At 46.7% G+C, this 17,996-nt stretch overlaps 1 protein-coding gene and 1 long non-coding RNA gene across 6 annotated transcripts in view; both read left to right on the forward strand.

Annotated features, from left to right (window-relative positions):
• Positions 1-17,088, forward strand: part of fam222ba (family with sequence similarity 222 member Ba) — a 34,540-nt gene extending 17,452 nt beyond the window's left edge. For 3 of the 5 annotated variants that reach the window (XM_074611725.1, XM_074611727.1, XM_074611726.1), the window contains exons 2-3: positions 7,210-7,337; positions 14,446-16,315. In XM_074611725.1, the coding sequence (XP_074467826.1) occupies positions 7,256-7,337; positions 14,446-16,172 (1,809 nt within the window). In that variant the 5' untranslated portion in view covers positions 7,210-7,255 and the 3' untranslated portion in view covers positions 16,173-16,315. Of the gene's footprint in view, positions 1-7,209; positions 7,338-14,445 lie in introns of all 5 variants that reach the window. The other 2 variants (XM_074611728.1, XM_074611724.1) reach the window with 2 other exon arrangements.
• Positions 17,089-17,384: 296 nt separating this feature from the next.
• Positions 17,385-17,747, forward strand: LOC141753251 (uncharacterized). Its single transcript, XR_012590418.1, has 2 exons — positions 17,385-17,492; positions 17,526-17,747. It is a non-coding gene; the product is annotated as an uncharacterized LOC141753251 (long non-coding RNA).
• The last annotated feature ends 249 nt before the right edge of the window (positions 17,748-17,996 follow it).

Genomic DNA, 17,996 nt, shown 5'->3' on the forward strand with positions numbered 1-17,996 from the left:
TCAGCCACAAATTTGCTGTCAAATACAAGGCATATGTCATTTTTTGTCTACAGAGTAGGACACGTAGATCATATTTCTTCTCACATTGCTAATCTGCAGTAGATCAGTTCAGCACAGGCTCATCTGTTTGTTTAGGTTTCCTCATCCTGCCTGTTCCACAACTATGTGATTTATAGCCCAGCATTCACACGAGCAAGCAACTTGAAAAACCAGCTGCTTGAAGTCTGACGATTTCTATCACTCCACATACCCCAACACACACACACACACACACACACACACACACACACACACAGATAGTAGATCAACGGTAGTCTAGTATCTGTATGTCTGTGTTGTTCTAACCATGTCATCCTGGTCCTGTACCAAACCCCCACAGTCTGGCTTCTGACACGGCAGCATGTGACTCAGCACATTGTTGTCTGGTGTCATATGGGGATATGTGAAGATGACACAGATGCGGTGGCACCGCACGGGAGATGAAAGGAAGCAGTGTTGTTCATATGTTATGAGAGAGAGGGACCTCTCTGAGTTGTGTGACCAGAAGTTTCTCCAGAGTCTCTTCCATGGTGCTTACTTGCATTCCGGTGCTTCTTAGTGTTTCTCTACTGTCGTCATCTGGCATATCCAATAGACCGAGCTAGTGTAGTGTGGCTGTAGAGATGATCGGTCAGTCCACCGCTTTGGTCCAAATATCTCAACAACTATTGCATTCATGGTCCCCAGACTTTGGTGATCTCTTGACTTTTTCATCCAGCACCACAAGCAGGTGAAAGTTTCTTCTTATCCAGTGAAATATTTCAACTTTTACTTTGACAGATTGGCACATCATTTTCAGATATTGATGTTTCCCATATGATGTGACCTACGTTATGTAATTGGTGTGTGCCCGACCATGCTAACACGCCAAACGAGGATGGTGAATATGGAAAACTTGTCCTCCTTGTTGTGATTGTGAGCATGTTAGATTGCTGATGTTAGAGCTACAGCCTCACTGTGTTGATATTTGCTTCTAAGTCCAACTACGTAGTGTTTTAACTGCAATGCTGAGTGAGCAGCCTCTGAAACATTGACATGGATGATTTCAGAGCAGACTCTGATTAAATTGACTCATTCCGTGTGTTAATCATTGAGATGTATTAGGAGTGTTAGTAAATCGAATCCAAGCTTTTACTTTTTACTACACGTCAGATCTTTTTTTCCCTTCTCTCCCTCAAGTGGTTAAAGACTGTCATGTCTGAATGTAGGCCGGCTTATTCCTCACTGAGGCATGCCCAGCTTCTGGCTGCACTCTGGATGGATTTGCAGCAGATAAATAAATAACTAGGCTGGCACCCCTCACTTTGGATCCCCTCTGTTTTGGCAGGCCATCCACACTGCATTTTCTATCAGGTGTAAACATGTCTGTCAAACGGCACAGCCAGGGGCCCCGGCGCTTTGGCATTCACGACGAAACGCATGCGGCGCTGCCAGCACTTTCGGTCTGCCCGTCTGACCTTGGCCAGGCTTGACATCACTGAGCACACTTAGCTCTACCTTCCACATTTGTAGAGCTCTTCGGAGAAGGCAAGTGGGCTTAAGTGGCTGTTAGTGAAACTGACCCTAAGTTGAAGGATGGACCTTGGCTGGCTGGCTGGCTGGCTGGCTTGTCCCCGCAGCGCTGACGCGGTGGACGGGTAATGGCCGTGACATAGCTCTGGCAAAGATAGCCAAGCCAGGCCAGGACACTCGCTTCCCCGATATCGTCTCATCCTCTCATCTCGCCACCATTACTGTCATCTTCTCCGCTGTGAGGAGGAGCAGTGGACATCATCCAAGAGGCCGGGGCTCCAAACCGCCGATGTAAAGACAAGAGTGGAGGAATGAGGTCACTCTGATAAGAAGAGGCCTCATGCTTTGGGATGTGTGTTTCCTTTTCTTAGTTTCACGGTGCACAGCTCCTCTAAGAGCCTGCGTTCTCATTGTGAAACCAACTTTCCGTATCTGACACGTACGCAAAGATTCCGCCGATCCAGCTGTGTGGACTATGCATTATTCCAGGGGCATGCTGTCTCTCTTCGCTCCATATCCACCATCTCACCTCGGGGAACTGTCACTTTCTCATCAGTTAGTTACTGAGCGTTCATACAGCCTCCCAGTTGTTTCGCAGACCCCTCCCTCCCTCTAAAGGAAGAGTAGTTTCAAGTAGCTGTCTTCCTCTCTCCCACACTGCTGCAGCAGTTTCCTTGTTTGACAGTTTTATGCCTGACACCTTGCAACTTGGAAAACCACTATTTTACAGACTCTCAATTTGTGTGCGAGTTGAGTTTGGGTTGGTTGTCTTCTCTCGCCTCGCCATCATGACCGTCTCCCGCTCTCTCGCCCTTTCTCTTTTGGTGTGAGATAACAGTCCGTGTTGACGAGGGGTCTCTCTGCTGACTGTAAAAGCAAACGGGCCCGTCCCAAACGCCTCGGGATGTGCTGGAGTCATCCAGGATCCATTGTGTGAGGCCGCGAGCCAGCCTGTCCTAGCCTAACATGCGTGGCCCTCCGCTAGTGAACAGAAAATCCTTTTTCTACTTCTGTTGTTTGTAAAGCCTGATGGGCTAATGAAGGCCATACGCCGATGTGTCGTTTCTTCCTAACGCGCTCAAGAGCCAAGGCTTTTCCCCCTTTCTTTTGACAGAACGCTCTGGCTCGGTATTCAAGGGTAAAAAGCTTTTCTCTATTTCCTGCTCCTTTTTCTTTCTTTACCTCCCATTCAGAGGCTCGGCTTGCAAAAGAAAAGTAATTTCACTCTCTCTGTCCCTGAGAGAATCAACACAGTGAAGTTGCATTGAATTTCTACTGCAACATTTTTTTTTCTTGGCTCTATTTCAGACCCATAACCTGGGGGTAAACATGCAATTAGAATAACAGCAGCCTGCTTTCTCCTCCACTCTCCTCTCCTTCAGCCGTTAGCACAAGCAATGTACAACATGGTGACTTGGTTCTCCTAATTGCTTTTGCTTTTAATTGGTATAGAAAAGCTGTTAATATTCAACCAGCAACCAAACATACCTTCTCACCTTTTTCTTTATTGTTTTTCTCCTCTAAAATATTGTTGCGCGTCTCCTTCTAATGAGCTTATTTTTGGTGCACAATCCTCGTTTTTCCTCACGCTGGTGGGTATTTTAACAGATGATTTCCTACGCAATTAGCCTGATGCAATTCCCAAATTCGAACAAATGCAGATAGTTGATGAGGAAGGTATTGATCAAAAGATTCGACACAAATGCAGTTAGCTGGTCTAATTTCCTAAATAGCTTCCATCTATCCTGTTCCTTCTTCTCTTCTTTCTTTTTTTTTTACTTTCGGATGGCGTTCTTATTCTCCTTCCCCACCGAGGAATGAAAAGAAAAATATAGGTCAGCTTTTATGGGAGCAATTTGACACATGACACAAGCCGTGCGCATCACTCGCTCAAGTCCTGCTTTGTCTGCTCGCCTTTATGTGTCTCCATAATGAAAGCCGCGCAGTTATTCGCACACTTTTATTACGATTCTATAAGTAGCTGCCTGGTGGAGACTTGCCGAGTCACGGGGGCCCCCCACTAATACTCTCTGAGAACCCTGTGGTGTCTGTCTGCACGGGGCTGATAGTGTGAGACGCCTGGCTAAAGTCCACCAAGCCGATCCCCGCTCCACGGTGCTGCCCAGCTGGCTCGGCTCGGCCTCCACAGACGCAACTCTGTTTCCACTCAGGACAGGAGGGGCTGTGTCTCTATGTCACAAAGGCTACTAAGCTGTTGGGGTGGACACCTATTTGCCTGGATGTGTGGATGGCTGGGGAGATGAGCCCTAGTCCAGACCAGGCTAAACCTCCTGCACTGTTGTCAGAGGGCAATTAGGACTCAGCAGAAGCCACCAGCCGAGCCAGTCACGTGACGATGACGACCTGATTAGATGCACCTCCAACTTAAGCTCAGTCCGTCTGGACTTGACAATCTATCAGAGGACGGAGCTGATGGGGAGAGCACAGAGCTAGCAATGGCAAAGTTATCGGAAGTATACACGTGTGACTACGTCCGGTTTTCAAAATAAGGTGTATAAACGAAATACATATATGGAAATAAGATTGATTGGACTATATTCACCAGAAGTATAAAATATTACATGTCCTTTATATATTAAAAGGAAAATACCACTAATTTGTGAGGGATATGTGTTTATTCTTTGATTTTTGTGTTGCAGGAAAAAACGTGACTACATACATGCTGTAAATCAAGCCTTTTACTAGGGCTGTCAACACTAACATGATAACACGTTAACGCGAAATCACTTTAACTCCAATAATTTCTTTAATGCATTAATGCAAATGATCTTTTGGAGGTTGTAGCGGGCTCAGTTTTAAAGCTAGTGAAGATACTGGCATCATACGAAACTACAAAACCTAAGGAATCCATTGGTACGAACCATGTCATACTAGCTTGTCGGGACAGAGGCTAAATAATGCTACAAAGTTACGCAGAATTTTGGCGAGGAAAAACTTTCATAGCCATTTTCAAAGGGGTCCCTTGACCTCTGACCTCCAGATCAGTGAATGTAAATGGGTTCTATGGGTACCCACGAGTCTCCCCTTTACAGACATGCCCACTTTATGATAATCACATGCAGTTTGGGGCAAGTCATAGTCAAGTCAGCACACTGACACACTGACAGCTGTTGTTACCTGTTGGGCTGCAGTTTGCCATGTTATGATTTGAGCATATTGTTTTATTCTAAATGCAGTACCTGTGAGGGTTTCTGGACAATATCTGTCATCGTTTGTGTTGTTAATTGATTTCCAATAATAAATATATACATAAATTTGCATAAAGCGGCATATTTGCCCACTCCCATGTTGATAAGAGTATTAAATACTTGACTAATCTGCCTTTAAGGTACATTTTGAACAGATAAAAAATGTGCGATTAATCACGATTAACTATGGACAATCATGCGTTAATCACGCTTAAATATTTGAATCGATTGACAGTCCTAATTTCTACTGTATTAATTTAGATAATTTCCAAAGTAAAAGTCCCTAGAAGTGAATGATTCAACTTTTTCCCATGGTCTAGTGTTAAAAGAGTGAACAAAAATCGCAATAAATCGTGTTATCAAATCGCAATACATATCGAATCGGCACCCAAGTATCGTGATAGTTTCGAATCGGGAGATAGGCGTATCGTCTGAGCTCTACTATCAGGTGTAGTCCTCCTGCTCCTGATACAAATAGTCCATCTGTTGGAAAAGGCCTCTGCGGGGGCGGGCGCCTTCAGTAGAAAGCACCAGTGTTTGGCGTGTGATGTATATTTGAAGTCGCCGTGGCAGCGGTGCTGATAGGCGAGTCAGTAGACGTCAGGCTGCTGTCTGTTGGGTTTCATCTCCTCCTGCGCGGCTCTATAAAGCAGATTGTCAGCTGGGGCATTACCATAGGCTGACCTTTGCCGCTGCACTCCCCACTGCACAGCTTTCTGACATTCAGGGGCGCCGTGGGGGGAGGCAGGAAGGGGGGCGGGCGGATGGCCTGTTGGCTGTTTTTTGCCTGTAGTGCGTTGATGTGTGTGTTCTTATAACAAATGCACTGACAGTTTATGCTGCTTTTTTCTCTCCCCCCCCACATCATTTCAGTCTCTCGCCACCATTTGATATTTAGTTTCCCTCCACCCCAAACCTGCCTGTTGTCAAAGAGATTGCTGTTATCTTTGTGTGAAATCTTGGCACCCTGATAAATGAGAGAGAGCTGGAAATCTTGCCTGCTGCTGACATCAAGGCGCTATGTACCTAAAATCCTTCCAAGGCCGAGGGAAAAGAATAACATATCAGGCCAATTAAAGTTAATGCATGGTGACACGCTGAATCGAGGGCAGGGGATTGCTGCCATATGGCGGTCCAGGCTGTAAATCAGAAAGCAGGGGAAAGGGAGGGGGAGGGTGGTGGGTGGGAGGCTGGGCAGGGTGACGCAGCATCAACCGCACAAAACGCCCCCAAATCCTCAGATCTGTCTCAAGACTGCAGCCTCGCCACCCGCCAGTCTCCCCCCTCCTCTCTACCCTTTCCTCCCTTCCTTCCTCCCCCCTGCCGCTCTGCCCCTGCAGCACCCCAAGGTGCAACGCTCACAGGTACCTGTGTAGAACTGGCAGCTTCATTAAGGCTTGTTTTTTCTCCTCTCGCTGGGAGGATTTAAATGAGCTGTCATCCTGACCTTTTTGAGCTCCTGCTTTTTAAAGCAAGTTCAGCACCCCACCCCCCACCAGCACCCCTAACCCGCCACCCGTCTTTCTCTCTTTCCACCTTTCTCTCTCGCTTTGTCACTCTTTCCTCCACTTGTCTCTTCTCCCTGCAGGGGGGGAAGACACTTTTAAGCCATCACCCTGCGGCAGACAGGCATGCCAAGGTTGTTTTGTGGGTAATTGCCTCTCTCATAGACGCTGTTTTGTCTGCGCACACTCGCCGCCCTCTTCTGATGCCGCGCAGCGAAAGGGGAGGGCGCGGACTCTGTAGACTTAATTTGCTCCCTGACTGTTCTTCAGTGCTGATTAAGCAAGCATCTGTGGTGTTTTGAATACAGCAGTAAGCCAAGCGGAGCATGGCTAACGCTTTCTCCCTCTCTATTACATCAGGTTATTGCACAAAGTGGCGGGCATTTATTGGGGCCGGCTCCATTGTTTAATGTCCCCAAAATAAAGGCCTCTTTGAGGTCTGCAGGACTTCGGTATCGATCAGAGACTCACTAACTTGTCAGCGGCAGGCCTCTCGAGTGTGTTCTTTTTCGAGTGTACAGGAGTCATTAATTTCCTCCGCCACGGTCTGGTGGAGGCGGAGAGGTAGAGCGCAGGTAGCAGGGTCCAACTAGCTGACTAACATGCAGGGCGAGGAGGAGGCGGAGGAGGGAGTCGATTTGAAGCAGCCAGCCCCTCAGGCCCAGTCTGCCCGTTTTACTTCAGCTGTTTGATGTTTAATTGAAGTTGTTATTGGCATCAAATGTCACCTTACCTGATGCTCCAGGTGTGAATCAGTTTCTAATTGAAAGGAAACTATGTCTCCCTCAGCCCCCCGTGCCTCCGGGGATCGGCCGCAGAGTTCTATTAGTCTGGACCCAGCCTCTGTATCACCACGCACCATGTGCTGCCTTGCAGTTATGTCTGACTGCTGACCTCACCCTCCCTCCCTCTCTCTCTCTCTCTCTCTCTTTCTCTCTCTGCAGTGTGAGGAGAAGTGTGTGTCCCATGTTGCATTAGTGTCTGTGTGAAATGCTGGCCTGTCTGCCAGGGCCAGGTGACCTCCCCATCCAGCTTCTCCCCCACACGCAGATGAACACTGGACATCAGAAATGTAAGTATCTCCACACACACACACACACACTCACACAATATTAACTACCACCACCATCATCATCCCACACAACAAACCAAGCTGTTACAATCCTGCTGCCCGCCCCACGTCAGATGCCCATGCCAACCTTGGCCTGCCTCTCTTCTGCAGCTCAGTGTTAAAACCAGAAAGAGAGAAGGAATATTTGCGTGCTCCGGGGCACACAGATCTGTCGTCGAGGGGAAATTAGGACGAACCGCGCCATTAATTTGCTGATGAACAGACAACTGGCCCCTTTCCCTTCCTCATCGCCCCCAAAGATCTGTCTGCCACAAGAGAGCGGCCCTACTACAACGCCATCGCCACATTCGTGTGTTAGATTCATCTCGGATACTTTTCCGCCATCAGGAGGAGTCAGTCGCTGTCAGACTGGCAGACAGATTGCGTCCGAGTGGTTTTTGCCCTGATGATCTTGTAATGGGAGTGAATTTAAGAAGCAATCTGCTGCCCCCGGTTTAACGGCCGACTAGTCAGAGCTGGCCCAGTTAATTCAATGTGTTTGAATTTCACAACTCGACTGCTGACAAACTTGGACTCCTCACAGTGTTGGGGGCAGCTACTAACTGGCTCTTGGGATTTATGTATGACAAACTGATGAATAGAAACGGTAACAATAAAGGCCTTTTTCGTGTGATTAAGTCGCCGTCGGTATATTTTAGTTGCGCCTATATTTATGAAAGAACAACACGGAGGCTCTGTAGTCCGAACCAGAACAGCAAACTTTATTACCTCTTACATTTCACAATAAAAGCCCAAGATATTTAATAATTACAGGCGAGTATTTCGCATTTTTGTGTCATTTATTCGTCACACCCCCGGTGTGTAAAGGCCTTAAAGGGACAGTTCAGGTGTTTTGAAGTAGGGTTGTATGAGGTACTTATCCATAGTCAGTGTATTACTTACATAAGTACCTCAAACAACCCCACTTCAAAACACACAAACTATCCCTTTAAGTCAGTGTTGTTGTCTTTACGTTGTTCCTTGTCTTTTTACCCTAAACACGTCACTGTTTTTTAGATACATTCAAATGTACATTCACATTTGGAATAATGCGTAAATGTAGTCTCAATGATGCCTGGATATACTATATAATCCGTTTCTTTCCCTCCTACAGTGAGCTTTTTATATATACCCAAAAGATCAATCCCTTCCCAGACATTGATTATGGCGCATCCAGTTGGTCAGCTTTATGTATTCGATCATAAAAAAGTCTACATCTCCTTTTTCCTCCTGCATGTTCTCCGAGTGGAAACTCAGCTCCGGCTTGACCCATTTCTGCTGCAGTTTTTTTTTTTGTTGTAAAATACTCCAGCTCATCAAGACTGTAATTTCAGAATCACAGTAATCAGCCAACCCCCAGGAGATCAGCAAGTGTGAGGGAGTCTGCTAAGTGCCAACGTCTGTTGCCTCACTCAGGCAGGCTTGTGACATAGCGCAGCCATCAGCTACGCCGTCTCTCCGCTCTTCCTTTATGTGACACGCTGAGACACATCGGAGCACGAGGCGCAACTGGGGTTCAATTTGTTTTTCTGCCCAACGCTGTAATCCATTTTGGTGATGGAGCGCGCTTCCTCACAGCACGAACGGTCCTAGAAGTGTAATTTCAATCTATTTTTTTTTTTTTCTTCCTCCTCGTCATTCTCTTATAACGCTTTTCCTTTTCATCCACTCTTCAAAGTATCATTAACAGACACGGTGTTACATCAAAAGCAGTGGAGCTGTTTTTCATTTTGCACTAAATCATTTTTTATCAAAGTGTTAAAGAAAAAAGTCCAGTAAACAAAATCTGTACAACCCTCAAGTCGCCTTTCTTGCTGCCTCCTGTAGATCAGGGGTTCTCAAACTTTCCAAGGACCTCCTCATAATTGTAACACCGATTAAGCATAATGCTTACTAACATATATAGTCTTAGATGCCATTGGAACTATTTGTATTCTAAAACTTTTCAATCTAAATACTTCAGACATGTTTAAAGTGATAAACAGAAACACATTTCTATTTGAATCATGTTAATACCGCTTTGTTTTGCCCTGATATTCCTGCTTTGTAATCAGATGTCACTTTAGCTTGGCCCGCTTCATGGCTTCGATCGCCGGCGCCCGAAGACACATGACGCATTTTATACTCCCGTCGCTTTAGCCCGATATAACTGTCGTCATATTTTCTAAATTTAGCTAGTTTGGGCTTAGCGTCAGTTGACGATGTGGACTGACTCAAATATTTCTTCATGCTCGCCAGCTAGCTAGTTTATAAGCTAAGCCAAGCAGGAACTGATTCATGAGTTTCTATTTGCCCAAAGCTAACTAGGATGGAAGTAATGGACCCAATATGCTTGTTTAATTGGCGCAAATGGTCCCCATCTGTAGATATGTGCTTTTTATTGATACGCGGACCCTGACAGATTGCCACGGACCCCTGAGGGTCCCCGGACCCCACTTTGAGAGTCACTGCTGTAGATCGCCTTCTGGATGTCCACAGTTTGTTGCCGTTGTTGTGTTCTGAGTTCCCCGCATGCTGCCACACACACAGCCGGAATCAGGCCTAAACCCTCAAATAACACTCTGCCGTCTCCCTCCTGGCTGTCCACGGGACTCCTCGTCTCCGCAGAGCCCCATCGTTTACCCAGCGTGGAGCATAATTTGACAGCTTAACTCCATGAGAGGTGTGCTTGGCTGCTTTAAGGGGTGAAATTCATAGACTAGTTGAAATCTTTATTCAGTACTCTGACAAGTTTCCACAGAAAAAAAAAAACGCTCAGATGGAGAGTTTACATAATGAACTCCAATTTGTCTATCCTTGAGCACTATTTTTTTTTTATTTTAGCTCCTCAGTGCACTCTGATGCTGAGTCTTATGTTATAGAATTTTGTCTTTGACACTTTCCCCTCCCACCAAGAGCTCCAGGTCGCCAGGCTCGCCGTGCACTGCCTCCTCTCCTGCAGGTGAATCTGTGCAGAGGCATTTAAAGTTACGAGCTTGCAGGTCGCCATCAGAGGCAAGGCCAGAGCAGCTGCAGTATTTATCATCAGGGATTGACTGTTAGCATGAAATGTAAAGGCTGTCGGAGGAGTAGATTAGGTACGCATAGAGACAGTGGGTCACAAAGAAAGCGGCTCATACTCCAGGCAAGGGTGACTCAAGCACCACCAAGTGGCCCTTTGGTCTTCAGTTCTCACAGGCAGAACAAACAGAGAGTACAGCTGGGCCACTTGGCTGATTTTTCACATCTCAATCCCGACTGAGATCAAAGGCAACCATCTTTTTCTTCCTCTCCTTATAATAATTTTCATTTTTCAAAGGCCTCGCCGTCTTGAACTATCATCATGGGAGGCTCAATTTTAAAAATGTAAGGAGGTGGCCTCATGCGGGAAACCAAATGTCTAATTTGATGCTTCAGACCTAATTTCCTGTTCTATTGCAAAAAAAAAAAGAAATCGCAATTTGCAGCAGCATGAGCCGCCGCCCTCCTGCTGCTTAAACCTTGTTCAATAAAAACAGTAGTTAGAATAAAAGAAACCCTAATTAGCGCCTGCTGACTGTGCACTTGTGTTCCAGCTAGCTTGCTAGCAGCGGGGTAATTAACGCATGGCCAGACTGGCCTCTTTCCCCTGTTCCCTCCTTGGGAACGTGCTTAGTTGGAGATCTGAGAGATGATACGCTCGCAGCCACCAGCAGCCGCCTACAAACTTCACTCACATCCTCATTAACCCTCCCTTGATACTTTTAGCTGCTCAGCTAATCCAGGTTTCAGGTTAAGGTTGAAATGCTAATAAGGAACACTTGCTTACTAGAACACATAATCAACAGCTGCCAGAACCCTTAAACAGTTGTAAACAGCAAGGGGTCGATTTTTATCCCCTGTTTGGGAGAACTACTCTAAACAGCAATTTACCGATTTCACTACACATTTTACAGCAGTTCTGTTAAACCCTTCATTCTGATTTGAGTTTTTTTTTTAATCTCAAAATGCCTGCCTTTGTTAACAATGTATAATCCCTTTTCCAATTTAATTGGTTGGTCAGTTTCCAGACATTGACATTGCTTTCTTTGCTACTCGCCTGAGTCTTACAACTTAAGTATAAAACTCATTACACAAGTGCCAGTGGCAAACTGTACACAGTTACACGCTCGCTGCAGACAGTCCCGCTGTATTTCTCAATCGAAAAGCGAGTGAAAGCTATAGTTCCAACATTGTTTAATTCCCCTAAATACAAATATAAAACTATACACATATTTATATTTATTTAGCATTCATTTCAGGTATTATATTTAGAGCTGTCAATCGATTAAAATATTTAATTGCATGATTAATCACGATTAATTGCACATATTTTAATTGTTGAAATTAAAAATGTCCCTTAAAGGGAGATTTGTCAAGTATTTAATACTCTTATCAACATGGGAGTGGGCAAATATGCTGCTTTATGCAAATGTATGTATGTATTTATTATTAAATCAATTAACAACACAAAACGATGACTAATATTGTCCAGAAACCCTCACAGGTACTGCATTTAGCATAAAAAATATGCTCAAATCATAACATGGCAAACTGCAGCCCAACAGGCAACAACAGCTGTCAGTGTGTCAGTGTGCTGACTTGACTATGACTTGCCCCAAACTGCATGTGATTATCATAAAGTGGGCATGTCTGTAAAGGGGAGACTCGTGGGTACCCACAGAACCCATTTTCATTCACATATCTGGAGGTCAGAGGTCAGGCAGATGCTAGGCAGGTATTATGCGAATGTGTTACTTGGTGACATCACCACGTTACAGAAGAAGAGGTGGGACTTCAAGCAAGGCGTTTCAGGCAGTTCAGGAGCAGTGTTTCTCCCTTTGGTGGGGACTTTGGGCTTTGTGACTTTGCAGACCTTTTACAAGCACAAAAAACTAAAGGAAAGGGAAAAAGCACCATAGGTCCTCTTTAATTGTCTGACCCCGATTAGAAACCTATACAGAAACAAAAAGTTGTTGTCTCTGTTAAAGCTCTTTACGTGTGACTGCTTTGATCAGTCTTGCACGCTGCTTGTATTAATTACCCCACTTCACCTTTCCACGCTGGCTTAGTATGTACCCTTATATCCCCATGCAGCTTATCTGCTCCTCTCTGAACACAGAGCAAAACCCTGAAAGATGATGTTACACTTAAACTTACTGTGGTCTTTAACATTCAATCATGCTGTCCACAATCCTGGTTTCATCCAGAAGAATCTTATTCCCATGAAATGATAAAAGATGTTTTATTCATTGCAACAGCTGATGGTTCTCTCTTCCCACCTACGTACAACCCTTTCTAAAGCTACATTGACATGAGGTTTTGACAACAGCTGCAGTCAAAGGAGGCTGTGCCAGAATCTCACAAGCTCTCCATATATCTTGAATACTGATAGCAAACAAGTTCTTTATCAAAGTGTCGTTTTATTGCTTAAAATGGTGTGTATTGCGTACTAAATGTAATCTGTTGTATTTATTCAGTCTGTTTCTGTGTCGCTATAGGAAACCGACCATTACCTGTGTTTGACAGGTGAAGTCCATCCTCAGCAGCTTGTGTCTAAGCGCTCATTTATCTGTGTTTGCTTACCCTGGCATTTATTCAGGAGCAGACATTAGGCCTCAGTGATGGCGGGTGTTGAGCTCCAGCTCCTTGGCCCAGACCCCCGCATTAATGAGGCTGCCATCAGCAGGCTGAGCACTCGGTCACACAGCGGCCCCCTGTGTGCCGCCCCATACCGGCCCCGCACATTGCTGCCCATTGTTTCCTGTTCACAAATAAAGCGGGAATTAATTAGCCAGTTGGCACGACTCTCGGTGCCGCCGTGTCAGAGCTCGCGGTTCAGCTCTGTGCCTCATCCCTCAAGCCCGGGCTGCCCGCTGCGAGACTGAGCATGACGGCCACGGCCGCATGAAACCACAGGCCTCTGCCAGCAATTCAGACATTTCAAATTACTGCTCACTCAACAACAGAGAGGAGCAGCCTGTATGCTGTAATGGTGACATCTATTTTACGCAAAGTCCCCTCCTCAAACAATAATGAAAGTGAATTAAATGTAGACTAGTTTTCCTTTTCATAGATCAGCTCCACTCGTGTCCATCAGTCAGAAAACTGTGGTGTAAGTAGGTCAGACTGGCGGGGCTGAGTTGACGGGGACAGTGAGACAGAAAAGCCTGCCATTCTCTAAAACGATTATCCCTGACTTTTATTGTGTAAGTGAAGAAAGCGAAAGAGATCACACTGCGTTAAATCGAAACATGCAATCGCGCCCATTATGTACCGAGACACTGACACATTAGCCAACACCTGCAGGATCCTGTCGCACATTTTTTAAACAGGCTCATAAACGAAACTCGCACTCACACATGCACAAACACGTAATCGTGTTCGCATTGTCACCTCGGCATTGTTAAATTTAGCCGCGGCGCTTAGCAGGTGTAACGAATGTCTGCGAGCTGAAGGCCTGGGAGGTGTTCCCGCAGATCAGAGACGCCGCTGCTGCTGCTGCTGTGTCTGATTACTTGTCTGCTGTCATGGAGCTCTGCTCTCCGCGTCGATCTCTTTCTTTCCTTCTCCCCAAAGCAGCCACGGGGGACTGTCGCTGCCTCGCTCGACTCTTTGTTTAGTTTGTGATTCAGTAGCATGCAGCGCAGCACCCCCCCTCAGATGCATACTTATTGTTCGCCCGCCGGATGCTGCGTCAATTAAGGCCACTAAAAGCTCCTGACCTCAAAGTCACAGACACCACCGCAAAATTGGATTTCAGACTGGGAATGTGTTGGCCGCAATAATTCAGCTGAGAATGAGATTGGAAATCTCTCTTTGTCCTCATGAGACCGGAGCTGTGAGGGTTTTAGGGGGAAAACCGTGATGGAATATGAGAGCGCTGTCCAAATCGGGTTCCTCTCAGCCGCTCAGATTACAACTGATTTGCTCTTTTGTGCCATATACATCTCTACCTGGATTAAGTTATCTCTCTCATTGTGCCTCTCTCTTCGTCCCCCCCCACCCCAATTCTCTTCTTCCTGCTTTCTCTCTCTGTCTCACCTCTGACCCGTCCTTTCCTCCACCCCAGGGGACACCACACAAAGGATGAGATCCGCTCCGTTTCCAACCCCTGCAGAATTGGACGCATTTGCTAAGAAGGTTGCCAACAACCCCCTCACCATCAAGATCTTCCCCAACAGCGTCAAGGTCCCCCAGCGAAACCACGTGCGCCGTACCGTCAACGGGCTGGATACGTCGGGCCAGCGCTACAGCCCTTACCCTTCCTCTCAGGGCAGTGCCAAGACGGGCCTCCTCGCCGTCATCAAGGTGCCCACGGTCAAAGGCATCCTGAAAGATTTTGACGGCAGCCGGGCTCGCATGCACCCTGAAGTCATCATGAACCCCCCCGCCGGATCCTACCAAGTGGCTTCGACCAGCACTTTAAACCACCACCCACCTCTGCCGAACCTCACCCGGCTGCAGCAGAGCTTACCCCTTCAACCACAGGACACACCTCAGACTCTACAGATGCCGCTCTCTCAGCAGCAGGGCCACACCCAGAGCCTCAGACACCCTCCCCCCATGGCCCAGCACCCTCAGGGCCAACCCAGACTCCAGACTCTGTCTCAGCACCCAGCCCTCAGCCACCCGCAGGGGCCCCCTACCGTCATGCTTCAGCAGCAGCACCTCCAGCAGCAGCCGCCACCTGGCCTGCAGGGGGGCAGGAAGCTGCCAGATGGCGACGCGCCGCCTAATGTTACCGTCTCTACCTCAACCATTCCACTCTCCATGGCCGCCGGGCTGCACCAGGGCCGCCAGGCTGACCTGAGCACCATCGTGCACCAGATCAACCAGTTCTGCCAAGCTCGGGCCCAAGGCGCAGGAGCCACCTCCATGTGCGAGGGCCAGATCGCCAACCCCAGCCCCATCAGTCGCAACCTGCTCATCAGCGCCTGCTCCAGGGTGTCCATGCACAGTAACCCCGCCACCCCTGGCTATCCCCCACCCAACTGCATTATAGGCGCTCAAGAGAAAGTGGGAGCTCACCCCCCACACAGCGTGGCTATTATGAACCACTTGCCTTCCAACCACACTGATCTCAAGCAGCAGCAGCAGCAGCAGCAGCACCACCTGCAGCAGCAGCAGCATCTGCATCAACAACAGAATCAGCAGCATCAACAGCTACAACACAACGCACAGCAGCAGCAGAAGATGCGCTCTTGGAATCAGCACCAGTTGGCTCACATGCCACACATTCAGAACGGTGGGACCCACCTCTGCAAGCAGCCTTCCAGGGACCCCGCCTTCCATTTTAAGGGCATGGGCTACCCTGCAGATGTGTGCGTGGGTCAGCCTTACACACTGAAACCTCCCGTAGAGAGGCCCACCCCCTCTCCCCCCGTCAACAACGGCATGCCCGGCCACATGGCCCACTACACTAATGGTCACTACTTCCAGTCCCACATTTGGAACAGCAGCATCCTCCCCACACCCAACAGTGACAGCTCCGGGTCTCAGGACATAGCCATGCCATTCCACGGTGCGGGCCCCGGGGGGTGCACCGCATTAGACTGTGGGCCCCCCGGGGCTCCCCATTACAGGCTAGGAACGAGCTCCTCCACCTCCTCCTCCTCCTCCGCCCAGACTAATCTGATGCAAACGGCAGATTACTTGGGTGGGGACTTCCAGACGCCCTACTTCCACGATCAGAATCTAGGGTTGATGGGCAAGATGCACAGGCCTCCTCTGAGCAGGGTAGGTCCAGAGGTCGGGGATGGCAGAACCGCTCTCATCCAGCACCCAGGGTACAGATAAGCTATGGCCTTGTCTACACAACAGTTATCAAAAACCCCTTTGTTTAGTCTTAAGAAAGGAAACACATGAATAAACTTAAACAAATGACCGCTAATGTTAAAGAGGGTAAATTAATATATTTAATGAAGAACGGTAGTTTTTTGTTCTTTTTTTTTTTTTTTCTTTATAAATCTTGCAAGTGATCAATTGCTATTTTATTTTTGTTAATGAGTGCTTTTACCTGGCACTTTAGGGAACTTTCTCATGTGCGTGTGTGTACACATCTGTACTGTGTGTGTGTCATTCCCTCCTTCCTCTATTGTACTATCTGTGTGCCTGGATCTCAACAGATCCTGTGTTATTTCTACTTCAGACCTACCGGTAATGTTTTCTTATGCATGTAAGAAAGAAGAGAAACTGATAGATCCCTCACAGAAAAACTGCTGGTTTTTAACAGGGTCATGTCAGGAATTTTTCGGCTCAGACTAGTTTTATTAGACCAATTTTCCTTTTGGTGTCAACGCTCCGATCTCACAGTAATTTCAAGATTAAACACAATCATTTATGAGGACAGAAGAGTAATAATCTTGTTTCATTGCAAAGCCACCAGACACTGTCGACTACGAAGTACAGCTAGCAAAGCTTGCGGTATGCACACATAGGTTTTTATTCTTTTTAAATGTAATTATTTATTTGTATAATAGGACTTTTCAAGATTGGTTCCTCTCTGTCAGTCAAGGAAGCATGTAATCAGGTTGTTTGTACATAGTCGAGATCCAGCAGGGAACAAATATGTTGAAAAGGCGACGCTCTGTTCCTGCTGAAAATGCTGCAATTACTTCAGGTGTTTAAAAAAAAACCTTTTTGTCAATGCCAGGAAGGTTTGGCAACGAGATTGTGAAATGTTTAGTGCAGAAAAAAAGTCATGAAAGATTAACTCTCATACCTTGAAGGGACAGTGTGTAGGATTTGGCGGCATCTAGTGGTGTGGTTGCAGATTGCAACCAACTGAGTACCCCTCCGCTCACTCCTCCCTTTGCAAGCGGTAACGTGAGCCGCTGAGTGCAAAACAGCTGTAACGCCATTCACCTCTCTCAGAGGCCATCTTTACCATAATAACACTACTTTAGGAGCAACGGAAGTCAGACGGCGGCTGGCGGTACCACGGTTTTGCACTCCGCACGTAACCAGTTTCACAAGCGTGTCGGAGAACTACGGTGGCCTTCAGGTAACATAATAACGCAAAAGGCTCTGTCTAGAGCCAGTGTTTGGTTTGTCCGTTCTGGGCTACCGTAGAAACATGGCGGACCCTGTGAAGCTGAGAACCCTAATGAAAACATAGTTATGAATATTATATTCCATTTCTGCTAATAGATCACCCCGAAATGTTACACACTGTTCCTTTTAAAATGGCCAAAGTCATGCTAACAAGGACACGCTGTTATGAAGATGTGCCATTTTGTGTTTTGTTTCCTTTTTCCTTTGTAACCATGACAAAATGTATTACTTGAATGTTGAGATTATTTGCATTGCAGTTGTTGAAGGGGATAGGTTAGTCAAAACTCTGGAGTAGAAGAAATAATAGCGTCACTATAACGTCACGCAGAATCGAACTACGAGTCACCAGAGTTTTGATCCCGATAGCAGGAACTTAAGTGAATTAAGTTACGTGTAGTTGCTACTGATTCTGATGTGAAGTCTGCTTGGAAAAAGACCAAATTGATCACTTGCAAGATCACTCGGAGGTAAACAAAACTGACTTTTTGAGTTGTGAAACAGCAAATGCATTGTTTATTTTATTGTACACTGGCTTACCTACTAGACTACTGTAACTTTAACGATTGT

Source organism: Sebastes fasciatus, chromosome 16 (genome assembly GCF_043250625.1).
Source record: "Sebastes fasciatus isolate fSebFas1 chromosome 16, fSebFas1.pri, whole genome shotgun sequence".
NCBI lineage: Eukaryota > Metazoa > Chordata > Actinopteri > Perciformes > Sebastidae > Sebastes > Sebastes fasciatus.